At 36.7% G+C, this 16,705-nt stretch overlaps 1 protein-coding gene across 1 annotated transcript; it reads left to right on the top strand.

Moving 5' to 3' along the window:
• The first annotated feature begins 856 nt into the window (after window positions 1-856).
• Window positions 857-6,276, top strand: MUC7 (mucin 7, secreted). Its single transcript, XM_011225350.3, has 2 exons — window positions 857-910; window positions 5,503-6,276. Exons 1-2 carry the CDS (start codon window positions 857-859, stop codon window positions 6,274-6,276), a joined length of 828 nt encoding a protein of 275 aa, XP_011223652.2.
• Window positions 6,277-16,705: the final 10,429 nt, after the last annotated feature.

Below are 16,705 nucleotides of genomic sequence, written 5' to 3'. Positions count from 1 at the left end.
CTCTATTGTGAGATGTATCTGATTTGACAGCACACCACATTGATGTGTGCACACAAATTTACTTCCCTAACAGTACTCGTTCTACATCATGATTCTACCTTTGTTTTCTGAAATCAGACTCATGTACATATTGTATACATGATCAAAATAAGAAAAATAAAAAGCCATGTCCTTCCCTTATTCTCCCCTCCTACAACCTAAAGCCAAAAGTATAATTATTTTTGAAGTATTTTTTTAATTGATTAAATCTGCACTCTATACTGACTGATTTAGAAAAAAGGAAAATCTGCAGTCAAATGAAGATTGGGAAAGAGTCCATTTGACATGGAAAGAGTCCATTTGACATGGTTCTTGATCCTAAGTACAAGCCTTACAACACAGGGACAAAGAACACTTTCCTTGTCATTGAACATTTACAAAATCATGAACATTTACTGCTCGATAAATATCAGATAATTTGTGTAATGGTTCTTCAAACAGGGAAGTTTCTGGAATTAGAATACAAATAAGAAGGAAACTATTTCATTCTCTTATTGTTAAACTTCCTAAGATCTGCCCTTCCTAGGCAAGCTTAGGTATCAGTAGAAAACGCCTATACTACAAACTAGTTGTAACAACAATATTCTTGACTCTCCTCCATTGCTTTCTCTCTTAAAGAATGTGTTTTAGCCTGAAGTGATTTTGCCTCAACATTACGGAGTGAAAATATATACATAATTGTCAGAAACCATTGCTGTCTTTTAAACTGTACTTTCTAACAAAACTAAGTCATTTATCAAAACACCTCCCATCTCTCACAATATCATAACTAATAGTGAGCAACTTTTCTGCTTTTCCCAAGAATCAACAGAAAAAGATGAAGACTCTGATGCTGCTGGCCTGCATCTGTGCACTGAGTGCTTGTTTCTCAGTAAGTATCCCCCCAAATAACTGTAGTTCTTATATATCAATAACATTTAGTGTATATACCTAATTGAGACTTGAAAAGTACGTGCAATTCCAATTTCCAAGAAGCTTAACTTCTTTTGTTTTCTCTGAAACATAAGAGAACAGCTTATTGAAGCACAAGGAAATGATTCATTTCACTCATTTTAATCAATATTTCCACTGCGCTAACTTTATCACAGGTGTGTTGAAATAAGATGGAGATGCAGAAAAATGGATCATATAGGACCTCACTGGTGTAGAACATGGATTCCACTTTCAGTCTATCAGGAAGTCTCAAGATGACTAGAGTGTCCACAGGGGAAGGACGTGACTCTAGGTCCTAGGGAGAAAACAGATTTCAGGGAACAAAAGCTAAGGTAGAGAAACCAGGCAAGAAGCTAAGGCAGTGGTCCAGATAAAAGATGACAGTATCCTGCACTAAATGTCAGCAATTAAAACAAAATATGCAGGCAGATTTAAGATATAGTTTGGTGATTAAGTCTGCCATAATTTATGCTGCTTAGGTGTGTAGTGAAAGAAAGAAATGAACATAAGAGTTCTGTTTTAGACATGTTAAATTTGAAATGGCTATTAGACTTCTACAAGGAGATGTCAAAGAGGCAACTGGATATACACTGTCTGGAGTTCAAAAAGAAGTTTAAGAACGCAGTTTATGTTTTAAAGGTATTTGAAGCCATGGGACCTTATAACATTACCTAGAGAAAACATATAGGTAGTTTGGATATGGATAGGGAAAAGGAAAGCACAAAAGGGGACAGGAAAGCACAGTTTCCGAAACCAAGAGAAGATTACAAAATGGACCCTACCTTTATGATATTTAGGGTCTGGGACACCTGGGTGGCTCAGTTGGTTAAGCATCTGCCTTCAGCTCAGGTCAGGGTTCTGTGATCGAGCCCTGCACTGGGCTCCCGGCTCAGCAGGAGAGTTTGCTTCTTCCTCTCCTTCTGCCCCTCTCCCTCTGCCCCTCTGCCCCTCTCCCACTCATGCACTCTCTCTGTCTCAAATAAATAAATAAGGTTTAAAAAAAAGATATTTAAGGTCTACTGGGAAAGGAAAATTGAAATTAGTAGTGATTAAAGGGGATACATGATGTAATAAAGACCAATATTTAGGCTATATATCTGTATGTATTTGTTCACTTTTATTTTGACAATTTGAAGAAAGGGTCAAGAAGTGAAATGCAGATTTACTAAATGAGGCTGAATAGCCTCAGAATACTATGACTATAAAAAATAGAGAGAGCAAGAGAACTGCTAAGGTAGGTGGAATTACTCTTGGGTATTCTCCTATGCCCCACTTACCACATAATACCCATCCCCCCACCAAAAAAACATCTTGGGCTTTGCCCTGGACCCTAGTGCTGATTTCCATGATTACAGCACAAAGTGCACTCATATGGGGCTCAGAAAATGTGGGTTTATCTTCATCATCTGAACATTCAGATGAATCTTGAGCTATAACCTATCTATAGGGCCTCAATTTCCCTATGTGGAAACAGTAACAACAGTATATGCCTAACAAAGCTGCTGAAGAATAAGTAAGAACCACATGTATTTATAAACTGTAAAGCTGAGTACAGATGTAAAAATTATGACTGCAAAATTGTTATAATCTCTATTTACAAATGTAGACATATTCTCCTAAAATTTACTTAATCTCTTTGGGATTCAGTTTCTTCATCTGTATAATGAAAATAATAATAGTAATCACCTTCTAGTGTTGCTAAGGAATTAAGAAAATTTATATTTGTAAACCACTTAAAATAGGGTCTGACACAAAGTAAGTACACAAAAAAGTAAAAGGACTTTTTTACAAAGATAAATGACAGCTGTAAACAGACAAATGAGGATATATTAAATATGTCTTCCTGGCTTATCTATATTTATTATAAGCACTTGCATCCTTCAATCTAAACTCAAACCTTTAGAGGCATTTTCAACCCCTCCCCCTCCCAAGCTTCCCTAATCCCGATTCTAATCAAAAAGTTCTGTCAGAGCCATCCATAACTGCCAATCATAATGATAATTAGTCAATATATTTTGAGTAAACTAGTCAAACTGGTCATTTGATACATGTTCTATGCTAAGCTAACATTAAAGGTAATAGGATTTTAATTAATTTGTCTTCATCAAAACATCACAGGTATTATTTAGGTCATCTAAATTAAAATAGCTGAAACTTGTTCATATAATAAACACTTATAAATGTTATGGTTTTATTTGATGAGAAATTTGGCTTTTTATTTTCAATTCTATGCATTTGTTCATTCAGTAAATATCCAGTGGGTGCCTATTATGAGCCAGTCACAGTTCTAGATATTGGGCAAACAGATATTAACAAAACAAAATCCCCGTCCTCATGAAGTTAATCATAGATTAAGGGAATGAACAGCATTAACTATTTCAAAGCATGGAAGTCATAGAATTAGACTTCAGATCTGCAATTTAATTTAATTTGAATCACTTCATAAATGAGTATACTGAGATCCAGTGAAATTAAGTGATTTGCCCAAAGTCACTCAGTATTAATGGCAGATGCAGGGCAGACCCAAACCACTGCAGAGTGTTTCAAACACGCTCCTCTAAGATCTGGGAGTTCTTCACACCATCCTCAAACACCACACAAAAAAGTAGAGACTGAGCTGGTAGAATTCAAGGCCCCCATCCTGCTTCAATCAAATCAATTTTCTGATTATCTGGATCACATATTGAATCTTGAGGAAAAATATGCTTGAATAATATGACCTGTTTATTTTATATTAGAAAAACACCACCCTGTAATAGAGAACATCTCCTGAGACATTCCACAATCAGAGGAGCATCCTGGGTTCAGAGTTGCAGACTCTGGGATTCTATGCCCATTTATAAGAGAGCTATGGAAAAATACCAGTGATGTGGATCACAAGCCAATATTTTAATTTATGAACATTCTAAGTTATGAACTAAAATGTCCTGGATAATTTAATTTTTTTAAACAATTAATGCTTTCCAAAGTTATTTTTAAGGCTGTTGTAAATTAGTCTCTGAAGGAGTTATCTTAGCTGAACAGCTCTGCTAGTCTCTCAAAAGTTGTCACCTTTCCTATGCCAAGATTTATAGTGTGGGACTGGAATGATTTATCTATTAGGTGGTCTCAAAGGGTTTATGTGGAAATTATCAGGAGGTAAAAAGTTACCTATCCTTGCTTGGACCTCTGAGGTGCGCCCCTTTATTCTTATGTTAATATTTCTTTTCTCTAACTTAAATTAATACAACTGATAATTTAAAATTTTAGTATGAGATGGAATGCAGGAAAAAAGAATATAGACAAATTGCAGTATGTTTAGATATAAGATACTGAAACAGTGATGGTTCTGTAACTTAAATAATGTCAGGAACTAAGAATGTTAATCTTGCAGAATATAAGACCCAGATGACATGGTAAATATTTTCAAATTTTGAAGGTCTCCAGGATCTTCTATGTGCTGCCAAAGTGCAAAATTAGGACCAGGAATGAATACCTGAAAAAAACAAATCTCTGTTCTGTTAAGAATGGAAATCCCACCCCAAAAAAAAAATCCATTTAGTAACAAAAAGAACTCTCTAACAGGCAACCTGGTGAGACACGGTAGAGAATTCCCAATTAGAAAAATTTGTCAAGCATAGGCTGGAAAGCCATTCAGGTATACTGGGGGAAAAGATCAAGTACTGGTTGTGGAATTGGACTAAATCAGTGTTCTTTTCAGACATGAACGTCTTTGAGAAGTCATGAAAGCTATAGGTTCTCTGCAGACAAAATACATAAACATGCAAAATTTTCCTACAATATCATAGGATTCATTGACCATTGAGTTTCTGTAATTATAATTTTTATAATGATGCAATAAAAAGGTAGTGGCCAGGGTGCCTGGCTGGCTCAGTTAGTAGAGCTTGTGACTCTTGAACTTGGGGACTTGAGTTCAAGCCCCACTTTGGGTGTAGAGCCTACTTTAAAGGAATAAATTAAATATTAATGGCCAAATTCTTTTTCCAATTTAAAAAAGCTAAAAACTAAGTTTTCTTCTTTGTGGAGGATATAAAGGTGAAGTGGGGTATTTGTTAAGTTGGTTGTTTGGAATGTTATTTTTTGATGATGGCAGATGTGAAAGGTGTGATTCAAAAAAGACTCCTTGATCTCAGCTGAATGTCTTTGACTGAAGTTTCATGGACAGAGTGCAGCAAACAGGGTGTTCTTTTACTCAGTCCTCAGGCAGTAATTTGATCCTTTTCTTCTACCAGAGGAAGAAGAGAGAAACTATAAGCACAAAGGGCAGATCTAGCTAATCCTCCAAGCGTGAACCCACAGGAATATATCCATTGTAGCTAGCTCAGAATAAATACTTGAGGAAATGAAATTCTCTAACAGCAAGCTGTTATTGAGATTTGGTGAAATTAGAAGAATAATCACTCAACCCACTGCAATCTGGTTTCCATTCCCAAAACTCCGTAAATACTGCCCATCCAACATTCAGCAATAATCCCCTACTTGATAAATCAATGGATGTTTTCAGTTCTTGCACTTTCTTTCTTTCCACAGCTCAGTGAAGATCGAAAAAAGCCATGGAAAATACAGCACAAAAAGAATAATGTCCAACAACATACATTAGACCGCCGATTACAACTGTATCCAAAATTTCAACCTAACTGGAATCTATTAACTCAAAAGCACTTAATTTTTGGTCCACACAAATACCCAAAGCCTTCACATCCAAACTGGAGAAAGCCAAAGCCAAAACCTCCCCGGCCATCTAGGTGTCCAGCTAAAAATAACACCGCGGTCAATAATAACACCTCAGGAGCTACCACTCAAATCCCATCTTTGAGTCCCACATCTACTTCCAACAAAATTACTAAATCTCCAGGTGTGACTTCTCCTATTCAGAATACTACCCTCTTATCTGTAGGGGGCAATACCAATGCGGGCTCTTCTGCAGCTACCCCATCGCCACAACCTTCCCCAGCTTTGCCAGACACCACAGCTGCCCCACTGACATCTTCCCCAACTCTGCCAGAGACTACAGCTGCCCCACCTACATCTTCCATAACTACAACAGCACCACAACCTTCCCCAGTTCCACTGGGCAGCACAGCTGCCCCAAACACCTCACCCAATCCTTCCCCAACCACTCCTACACCTAAAACTTTCGAAACTACAATTGCACCCACAACCCAAACTACCACTCCAGCCACTATTCAAAATACTACTGTTGAACAACCAACCTCACCTTCCAGCCAAAATGCGAATTCTCGATTCTGGCGATATATTTATGATATAATAAAGTACCTTTCTGGTACTACACCAAACAAATAGTACATCATATATTATGAAGTGTTCTGTTGTCAGATATGATTCATGAGTGCAGAACTACCACCTTTACTTTTACCACCAATCTCAAGGTGAAATTACAATATTCCTCAAATTTAAAGCACTATCACTAATCTTTGAATCTATTTACCTCACATGACTTATTAACATGAAAAACCACCTCTATCCCACAAACAGGTGCATAACCATAATTGAAGATCACTTTGTGGAACATATAGAGATAGCCCACTGAGGGGGGAAAAAAACATTAGCTAAACAGAGAAAATTACATGGATCAGGAACCATTTACTTTTCCCTAAACGTTGGAAATAGTAAGGTCACTACTCTGTACCCCCAACCAAGAATCCACCTGAATTGTCTAATCCCACAGATATAAAGAGTTAAAATTAGGTCTCTCAAACAAACAAAAACATGTAAATCTAGATAGACCTATCATTGTATTACTGATTAGAGACAAAAATTCTTTAAACAATCATCTTAAATCTTCAAATCCAATTCCATTCCACAAAGTGTGAATCAAGGAAGAGGAAAGTTGATTTGAAGTGAAGATTTGAAGTGAGTGAAAACAGAATCTGGCAGCCAAGCACAAACCAGGTTTCTGGCACTATGTATTTGAGAGCACATAATTGTTTAGGCTTTATGGTTGATATTTATTGTATTGTATCTAAATTAATCTGGATCCAATGTACTTATTCTAGCCTCTGTGAATCACAAGAAGACTTTTTGTGTATGCTCACATGGTGGTCATAATATTTTACTATGAATTCAATTGATTTCATCTTACTAATTCAATTAATTCACATTAATTCAATATGAAATATATTCAGCAGCAGAATATTTTTTTAAAACTTTTAGCCATCTATTTAAATGTGTTTTAAAGCAAACCATACCAAACTACTGTCCTGATGTCACGTTTGCAAAACTGTCTTGAAAATAAACCCTGAATCTAGTCAAGAGAAGAATAAAAGCTACCTACCTGGTATAGAGAGATAATGTTAATTTGGGATGTGGAGGTATTTTTACTTTGTGTTACTCTGATGATTTTATTTAGATTTTTTGTCAACTAATAAAGACTTCACATGGCAATCTGTTTTCATTGTGTGTATCTGGAAGCCCCTTATCAATAAGATTCTGAGAAGGGTAAAAATGAACATCTGTATTCTTGTCAACTCTGCCACTAATTAGCCAATGACCTGGGTAGGACACTCAATATCTCTGAACACTGAGGTTTTTTTAATACTTTAAGGGAAGTGGTTAATTTACTTAGATTAACTTAATCTTTACTTAGTCTTAACTTACAAATACGTTTCAACTCCAAATGCTGTGTTTGCCCTATGCTTCCCAGACTGACAATAAAAGACCCCCAGTCCTCTCACTTAATTCTGTTCCTTCAGTCTCATCTCAGACTAGCTCAAAAAGAACTACCAGAAAGAGAAATTAAGAAAACAATTCCATTTATAGTTGCATCAGAAATAACAAAGTTCCTAGGAATAAATTTAACAAGGAGGTAAAAGAACAGGACACTGAAAACTATAAGTCACTGACGAAAGAAACTGAAAGAGACACAAATAAATGAAAAGATAATGCCCTGCTCATGGACTGGGAAAATAAGTATTGTTAACATGTCTATTCTACCCAAAGTAATCTGCAGACTCGCAATCTTTGTCAACATTCCAGCGGCATTTTTCACAGAAATAGAAAAAACAATCCTAAAATTTGTATGGAACCAAAAAAGACCCTGAATAGCCAAGCAACCTTGAGAAAGAAAAATAAAGCAAGAGGCATCACACTTTCTGAATTCAAACTATATTACAAAGTTATACTAATCAACGCAGTACAGTAGTGGCACAAAAACAGACACACAGATCAATGAAACAAAACAAAGAACCCAGAAATAAACACACATATATATGGTCAATTAACTTAGGACAAAGGAGCCAAGAATATACAACGGGGAAAGAATAGTCTTTTCAATAAATGGTGTTGGAAGAACTGGACACCCATATGCAAAAGAATGAAACTGAAGCACTATCTTACACCACACACACACACACACAAACTCAAAATGGATTAAAGACTTGAACATAAGACCTGACACCATAAAGCTCCTAAAAGAAAACACAGGGGGTAACCTCTTTGACATTGATCTTGGCAATAATTTCTTTTTGGATTTGCTATCAAAAGCAAAAATAAACAAGTGACACTACATCAAATTAAAAGGCTACACAGGAAATGAAACCATCAACAAAGTAAAAAGGCAACCTATGGCTGAGAGAAAATATTTACAAATCATATATCTAACAAGGGGTTACTATCCAAAATATATAAAGAACTTGTACAACTTAACAGAGAAAAAACAACCTGATTTAAAAATGGGCAGAGGAACTGAAAAGACATTTTTCTGAAAGAGACATACAAATGGCCAACAGGTACATAAATTTGCTCACCACAACTGATAATGAGGAAATACAAATCAAAACCACAATGAGGTATCACCTCACACCTGTTTGAATGGCTATCAAAAAGACAAAAAATAACAAGTGTTGGTGGGGGTATATAGAAAAGGGAAACTTTGTGCACTGTTGGTAGGAATGTAAGTTGGCGCAGCCACTAGGGAAGCAGCATGGAGGTTCCTCAAAAAATTTAAAATAGAGTGGCACCTGGGTGGCTCAGTTGGTTAAGTGTCCGATTCTTGATCTCAGCTCAGGTCTTCATCTTGGGATCCTGAGTTCAAGCCCCACACTGGGTTCCATGTTGAGCATAGAGCCTACTTTAAAAAAATAATTAAAATTAGAAATACCATATGATCCAGTAATTCCACTGGTAGATACTTCTCCAAGGAAAACAAAATCACTATCTTGGAACATATCTGGTTAAATGGTAGAGTAGTATTGTTTTCCCCACTGATTTTAGTAACTCTAATGTTTAGGATTTTTTAAAACTTTGATGTTTCTCTGAAGTATCTGTGTTGGAGTCATTAGAGTTGAATTTTGCAACTTCAATTTTTACTACAAAACCTTTCAACATAAATTTGATGCTTCTCATCATCTTAAAAAAATATAGTTAATGGCCATTGATTAGAACAACAAAAAATTACTTAATGAGGCCCTTTGATTTGTGTCAGTATGGAAGAAATAAAATTTCCAAGGTCTGCAATCTTCCTGCGGAGAAGCTAGAGTACAAGTAGAGTTGGCTGTGTCTTAGGTGTCAGGGTGATATATCCCATCCAAAGCAGCCCAGAGCCCAAAAAGCTACAGGACTGAACATAAGCCACAGTCTTATATAGGAAGACAGTGGGGTGAAGATGGGGAAACCAAGGTCATTCAAAAGCACAAAGAGCAGAAGCACAGGGTCCAGACCTGGTGAAAAAAACAGAATGGAATAGATCCAGAGACAGGGAAAGAATGGGCTGAGATGCTCTGAAAGCTTGACTGACTCTTGCTTTTTATGACCTTCTAGCACAAATGCATGAGTTGGTACTGTGTAAAAAATGAAGAATTAAGACATATACACATGACCTATTTATTCCTATTCTATAAAAATAGAACACTCTCCCCAGATGGTTTCAGTTTTACTAATAAAATAGATCCTAGAAACTCTTCCAGTCTGTTGTTGTCTTTCAAGAAAATGAAGATGAAATAAGGAAGTACATATATACTATCTAAAAATGTTTTATGAGTTTGAGACAGTACAGTGTGCAGTCTTTAGCGCTGACCATATCATCTCAGGTTCTAAACAGGCTATAGCTCCCAAATTTTCATAAAATTTCCATGAACTTAACCTGTTTTCATATTCAACAATTTCATTCCTTCCCCTCAACCTGTGTCCTCCCTGAGAGAATTCCAGCCAATTCTACAAGTGGCAGCCAAAGAAATATTCTCCTATAACTTCAATCAACAGGTGAAAAATTATATGAACTTCTTAAAGAAATGACCATCAGCAAAGGACAATGCTTCTACACTCATCTAACCTGTAGTATAAAGCACATTTCCTAAATTTAACCAGATCATATTATCGATGAGAACTAGTATCACCTTTCTTCTTAACCTTCTTAAGCTATTTCTCTAGGCTGTACCAAATTGTACTTCCTCTTGAAGCTGGAGATTCTTTTTAAAAAATCATTTATTTGAGAAAGAGCACAAGAGAGCAAGAGATAGCACGAGCAGGGGGAGAGGCAGAGGGAGAGCGAGAAGCAGACTCCCCACTGAACAGGGAGCCCGACGTGGGAGCTCAATCCCAGGACCTGAGCCAAAGGCAGATGCTTAACTGACAGAGCCACCCAGGTACCCCTTGAAGTAGGACATTCTGCACCCTGTCTGAAAGCTGATGTGACTAATGTTGCTGAAACTGCTGGCAGGAGAAGAGAGAAAAAGAAAGAATTATGCTTCAAGAACAGGGAATTTTACTAGACGCTTTGCAGAATACAATATGGCTGATATGTGTATTACCTTGTAGCAAATATTATTCCCAATGGTGGGATGGGCTCCATATCATGCTTCAAGATCATACTAAGTAAAAGACAGGGTTGGGCCTCAAACCCTGTTCTAACAGTCAACGTAGTCTGGCCATGCCTCCTGTTCCCCCCAGCCATCACCGCCTATCACTCCTCCCCAACACCTATGCTTTATGTCGTCATGATCAGTTAACTGAGGTACAAGTCTATCCGGATTTGTGCCCTTGTTGAGAATGAGGAATTTCAAATCACACCTTAAAAGTACAATGCAAAACTCCCCTGTCTTGAGCTGAAAATTTTAAGTGACTCTATAGCTTAGTTAGCTTACAGGTGAGTCTATAACAGCCATCTTAAGTTGCTTCTGGCAAAACAACTTAAAAGTGACAGCCAATGACATTTTCCCCCAGCCTTCCATCCTAGAAGAGATAGCTACTAGTGTTCCAGTTCTTTAAAAACAAAGCCTTGAATTCAGAAATCTTTTGATAAGTACTTGCATCACTTAAAATGCTTTTATGGAGTGAATGCAAAGTTTAATGATAGCAAACTGTCTTCTCACCTACAGCTAAAGTTGTCCTGAGGAATGGCTACCTCTAGCAGCGGCCCTCTACCATATTCACAGGGCCCTGTAGCTCCTCTCTGGAGCTATGGCACAGGAGGCGGAAAAGAGTGATTCCCTGGCCCAGGGAAATAAGGAAACTTTTTAGGCTTATGCAATAGAATATTTTCCTTATGTCTAGCTTTAAACTCAGAGGCACTAATACACAGGTACATACATACATAGTAGAAACTGGCTATATACACATACACCATTAAAGGACCCTACCCAGCTTAGTGCTTGATTTGCTCAAACACAGCATAGTGTAACAGAAAGATCACCAGCTTTAAAACCAGACCAACTCAAATTTGAATCCCAGCACTAGCCATTCCTCTGCTGTGTGACTTTGGGCAAATTATGTAACCTCCTGGAATCTCAGTTTTCCCATCTAAGTACCAGGTGCAAAATATATACACCAAAGAGCTACTAAAAGCTGAAGCAACAAGAAGGCAAAACAATACACTTTGGGAGACAGTTTGGCAGTTTCTTAAAAAAGCTGAACATAGTATTATCACATGATCCAGAAGTCCTGTTCCTAAGTATTTACCCAAAGGAGTTGACAACTTATGTCTATATAAAAACCTGCGTATGAATGTTTATAGAAGCTTTATTGAAAATTGAAAAATTTGGAAGCAATCAAAATACACTTCAATATTGAATGGATAAACAAATTGTGGTACATCCATATGATAGATACTAATTCAATAATAAAAAGAAATGAGCTACTAGTCATGAAAAGACACGGAGGAACCTTAAGTGCATATTGCTAAGTAAAGGAAACCAGTCTGAGAAGGCTACATACTATATGATTCAGATTATGTGGCACACTGAAAAATACAAAACTCTGAAGACAGTAGAAAAGACCACTAGTTGCCAGGGGTGGGGAGTGGGAGGCTGTGGATGAACAGATGAAGGACAGGGGATTTTTAAGGCAGTGAAACTACTCTGTATGATATCATGATGGTGGACACATGGCATTTTTCATTTGCCAAAATCCATAGACTGTACAGTACAAAGAGTGAACCCTAATGTGAACTATGGACTTTAATAAACAAATACATAAAATTTTCTAAAAAAATTAAACAAGATGATGTACATAACTACCTAGCCTACTAACTAGCACATGCTAGGCTAATACATGAGAGGTTCTATTGGTTTTATTCTTTTTCTAAGTTTAATAATGTCATTTAGACATAGTTTCTGTTTACATAGTGATCTTAAATATAGTTTGTTTGGACACAGTTCTGTTTCTGTTGGATTTGTTATTTAAAAATTTAATTGGTGGGCCACCTGGGTGGTGCAGTCCATTAAGCGCCTGACTCTTGATTTTGGCTCAGGTCATGATCTCAGGGTGGTGAAATCCAGCTCAGCAGTAGCCTCTGCGCTCAGCTTGAGAGTCTGCTTGAGATTCTCTCTCCTCCTGCTGCCCCTCCCACTGCCCCTCCGGCTCATGTATGCATGCGGGCTCTCTCTCTCTCTCAAATAAATAAATAAATCTTTTTAAAAATCTAATTGGTTGCCAAAAGAGAATTAGTTATCCTTTATTACCATGGATCAGTTCAAAGAAATGTAGCATTTTCTCTACTGCTTATCCTATACAAAGTCAGTAGTTTGTTGTCAAAGCAAGGGTAAGGATGTGGAGAAAAGGGAACCCTCTCACACTGTTGGTGGGAACACAAACTCGTGCAGCCACTCTGGAAAACAGTACAGAGGTTCCTCAGAAAGTTAAAAATAGGGACACTGGCTCAGTCAGTTAAGCATCTGCCTTCAGCTCAGGTCGTGATCCCCGGGTCCTAGGATGGAGTCCTGCACTGGGCTCCCTGCCCAACGGGGAGCCTGATTCTCCCTCTGCCTGACACTCCCCCTGCTTGTGCTCTCTCTCTTTCTCTCTGACGAATAAATAAAATCTTTTTTTAAAAAAGTTAAAAATAGAACTACCCTATAAACCCAGCAATTGCACTGCTAGGTATTCATCCAAAAGATACAAAAATAGTGATTTGAAGGGGCACATGCACTCCAATGTTTATAGCAGCAATGTCCACAGTAGCCAAAATATGGAAAGAGCCCAGATGTCCAACAACAGATGAATGAATAGAGAAGATACAGTGTGTGCGTGTATATGTGTGTGTGTGTGTGTATACACACACATAAAATGGATTACTACTCGGCCATCCAAAAGAATGAAATCTTACCATTTGCCATGACATGGATGGAACTTGAGGGTATTAGCTAAGCAAAATAAGTCAGTGAGAGAAAGACAAATACCACACGATTTCACTCATTATGATTTCAATCACATGTGGAATTTAAGGAACAAAACAGACAAACATGGGGGAAGGGAAGGAAAAAATAAAGTAAGATAAAAACAGAGAGGGAGGCAAACTATAAGAGACTCTTAATTGTAGGGAACAAACTGAGGGCTGCTGGAGGGGAGGAGGGTGGGGAGATGGGGTAACTGGGTGATGGGATTAAGGAGGGCACTTGATGTAATTAGCATTGGGTGTTATATGCAACTGATGAATCACTAAAGTCTGCCCCTGAAACTAATAATAGACTATATGTTAACTAAATTGAATTTATTTTTTTTAAAGATTTTATTTATTTATTTGACAGAGAGAGACAGCCAGCGAGAGAGGGAACACAAGCAGGGGGATTGGGAGAGGAAGAAGCAGGCTCCTAGCAGAGGAGCCTGATGTGGGGCTCGATCCCAGAATGCCAGGATCACGCCCTGAGCCGAAGGCAGACGCTTAAGGACTGTGCCACCCAGGCACCCCACTAAATTGAATTTAAATAAAATTTTTTTAAAGCCAAGGAAAGCAAACTCTGGCTCAGGCATGAGCTTTACTGAGTTTTATCTTAGCCCATGATTTCCAGTGGATGTAAAATTTCAGTATGGACTTGGTAAATTATAATGCAGTTGCAACATACCACATTTTAAGTTAACTTCTGCCATATCCTGTATTGTTATGTAAAATGCTAACTTTCATCAAGAAATGCCCTAATACAGTATTCTTATTTGTCCTGCATGAATTTTCTCCTCTTTTGTATATGGTTTTTTTGTATACAAATATAAATTTAAGTGACATGTTAACTAATAAAAGAATTATATCACAAAACATGAAAATGGTGCACAGAAAATTCTGTCAACATCTGATAGAATATAAAGGATTACATAATTAAATAAGAATAACACCTGTTCTGTAATTTGGAAATGGGAGTGTCAGAGTCCCTTTCCTTGTTTCACTAGACACTAAGAATCTATATATTACATCCATTTCCTTATCCTGTACCTTCTTGGTCTGCAGCTTTTCTTGGCTCATTTCAGAAACATGGAAACACAAGCAATCAGAAAAAGTTAAGACAGAAACTTCCTCTCTTTCCTCTTCTTTTCTTTTTCCTTTACATGTCTGCATCTACACATCTTCTCTCAAACTCACATTATCCATGGCTGTTGGGGAAAGTCTAATGACTAGTTTAGTTTGTCTCTTCTGTCTCACCTCTGTAACTATTTTAAGTTGAGATCTCTGGCTCAGGTACTAGGATCTGTACAATAAAAAAGGAAAGAAAAGAATAGAAAAGAAACCTGCACCCCCATGTTCACTGCAGCATTATTTACAATAGCCAAGACAAGGAAACAACCTAAGTGTCCATCAATGGATGAACAGATTAAGAAAATGTGGTATATATGTGTGTGTGTGTGTGTGTGTGTATATATATATATATAATGGAACATTATTCAGTTGTAAAAAAAGAAGGAAATCTTGCACTCCAGACAACATGGATATACGTTGAGGGCATTATGCTAAGTGAAATAAGTCAGACAAAAACAAATACCATATGATCTCAGTTATATGTGGAATCTAAAAAAACAAAAAACAAAACAACTTATAGATACAGGGAACACATCAGATCGGCAGTTGGAACAGAGAACAGAGTTAGGGCAGGGTTGTGGGGTGGCAAAATATGTAAAATGGTCAAAAGGTACAAACTTACAGTTATAAAATAAGTAAGTCCTACAGATTTACTATACAGCCTGGTGACTACAGTTCATAATACTGTATTATGTATTTTAAAGTTACTAAGAGAATAGATCTTTGGAAGTTCTCATCATAAAGAAAAAAAGTTCTGAGAACACCTGGGTGGGTCTGTTAAGCATCTGCCTTCAGCTTAGGTCATGATCTCAGGGTGCTGGGATCAAGTCCCACATTGGGCTCCCTGCTGAGCCCTCCTTGTCCCTTCCCTTTGCCTGCCTCTACCCCTGCTTGTGCTCTATATCTCTCTGTCTCTCTCTCTCTCTCTCTGACAAATAAATAAATAAAATCTCAAAAAAAAAAGTTCTCATCATAAGGAAAAAAGAACTGTCACTATGTATGGTGATGAATGTTAAGTTACCCTACTGTAGTAAGCATTTTGCATTGTATACGAAATGAAATCATTGTTGTACACCTAAAACTAATACAATGTTATATGTCAACTATATCCTAATTTACTAAAAAAGAAAAAAAAACCAAATGCTTCAAAAGGTATCAAAAATGGGCTCATAGTGAGTACTGAATATGTATTTTCTTTTATAACTAAGATTTAATTATGTACATAAGGGAGAAGATGTAGTATGTAATGGTTATATGCTCTCATAATGTACATTCAGTACAACTTTCAGAAATTGTACTAGTCGCTAGTAGGAGAATATATAGAAAGTATAAGAAACTCATTGATTGCTTTATAGACATTATCAGAGAGTAAATAGATAATTCAAATTAAATTCTAGGAGAAAAAGGGTTGGGAAAAAAACTAGTAACTGATTTCAATATTGCTCCTAGTAGTGAAATAATAGACAGTACTCAAAAAATGAGGAGACTAAGGGTGTTATACAAGGTATCAGTATAAAGAAAAAATTAAAATCTTCCTAAATATGGAAAGATATAGCAAAGAGACACCACCAAAAAAGAGAACAGAGAAACACAGAATGATGTGTATATGCATATACATAATATTTTTGACATAACTAACTCCAAACATGTCAATCATATCAATAAATATAAATGTGTTTAATTTACCTATAAAAAGAAAAAGATTTTCAGATTGGCTAACAAAGCAAAATCCAACAGAGAACTATAAACAAAGAATAACTAAAACAAAGATATCCAGAAAGATTAAAAAATAAAAGGATAGGAAAAGCTGTAGCACATAAATACAAATAAAAGAAAAAAAAAGGATCACAATATCACTACTTAATGACGTAGAATATAACCAAAAAGCAGTCTGAGGGACAAAAGAAGATACTTCATAATGCTAAAGCCTATAATTATCAGAAAAAATATAGCAGTTATTAGTATTTTTGTCAGAACTTTTAAAATAAGAAACTA

This window comes from Ailuropoda melanoleuca, chromosome 11 (genome assembly GCF_002007445.2).
Source record: "Ailuropoda melanoleuca isolate Jingjing chromosome 11, ASM200744v2, whole genome shotgun sequence".
Classification (NCBI taxonomy): Eukaryota; Metazoa; Chordata; class Mammalia; order Carnivora; family Ursidae; genus Ailuropoda; species Ailuropoda melanoleuca.
This window is presented reverse-complemented; position numbering and strand designations above follow the sequence as displayed.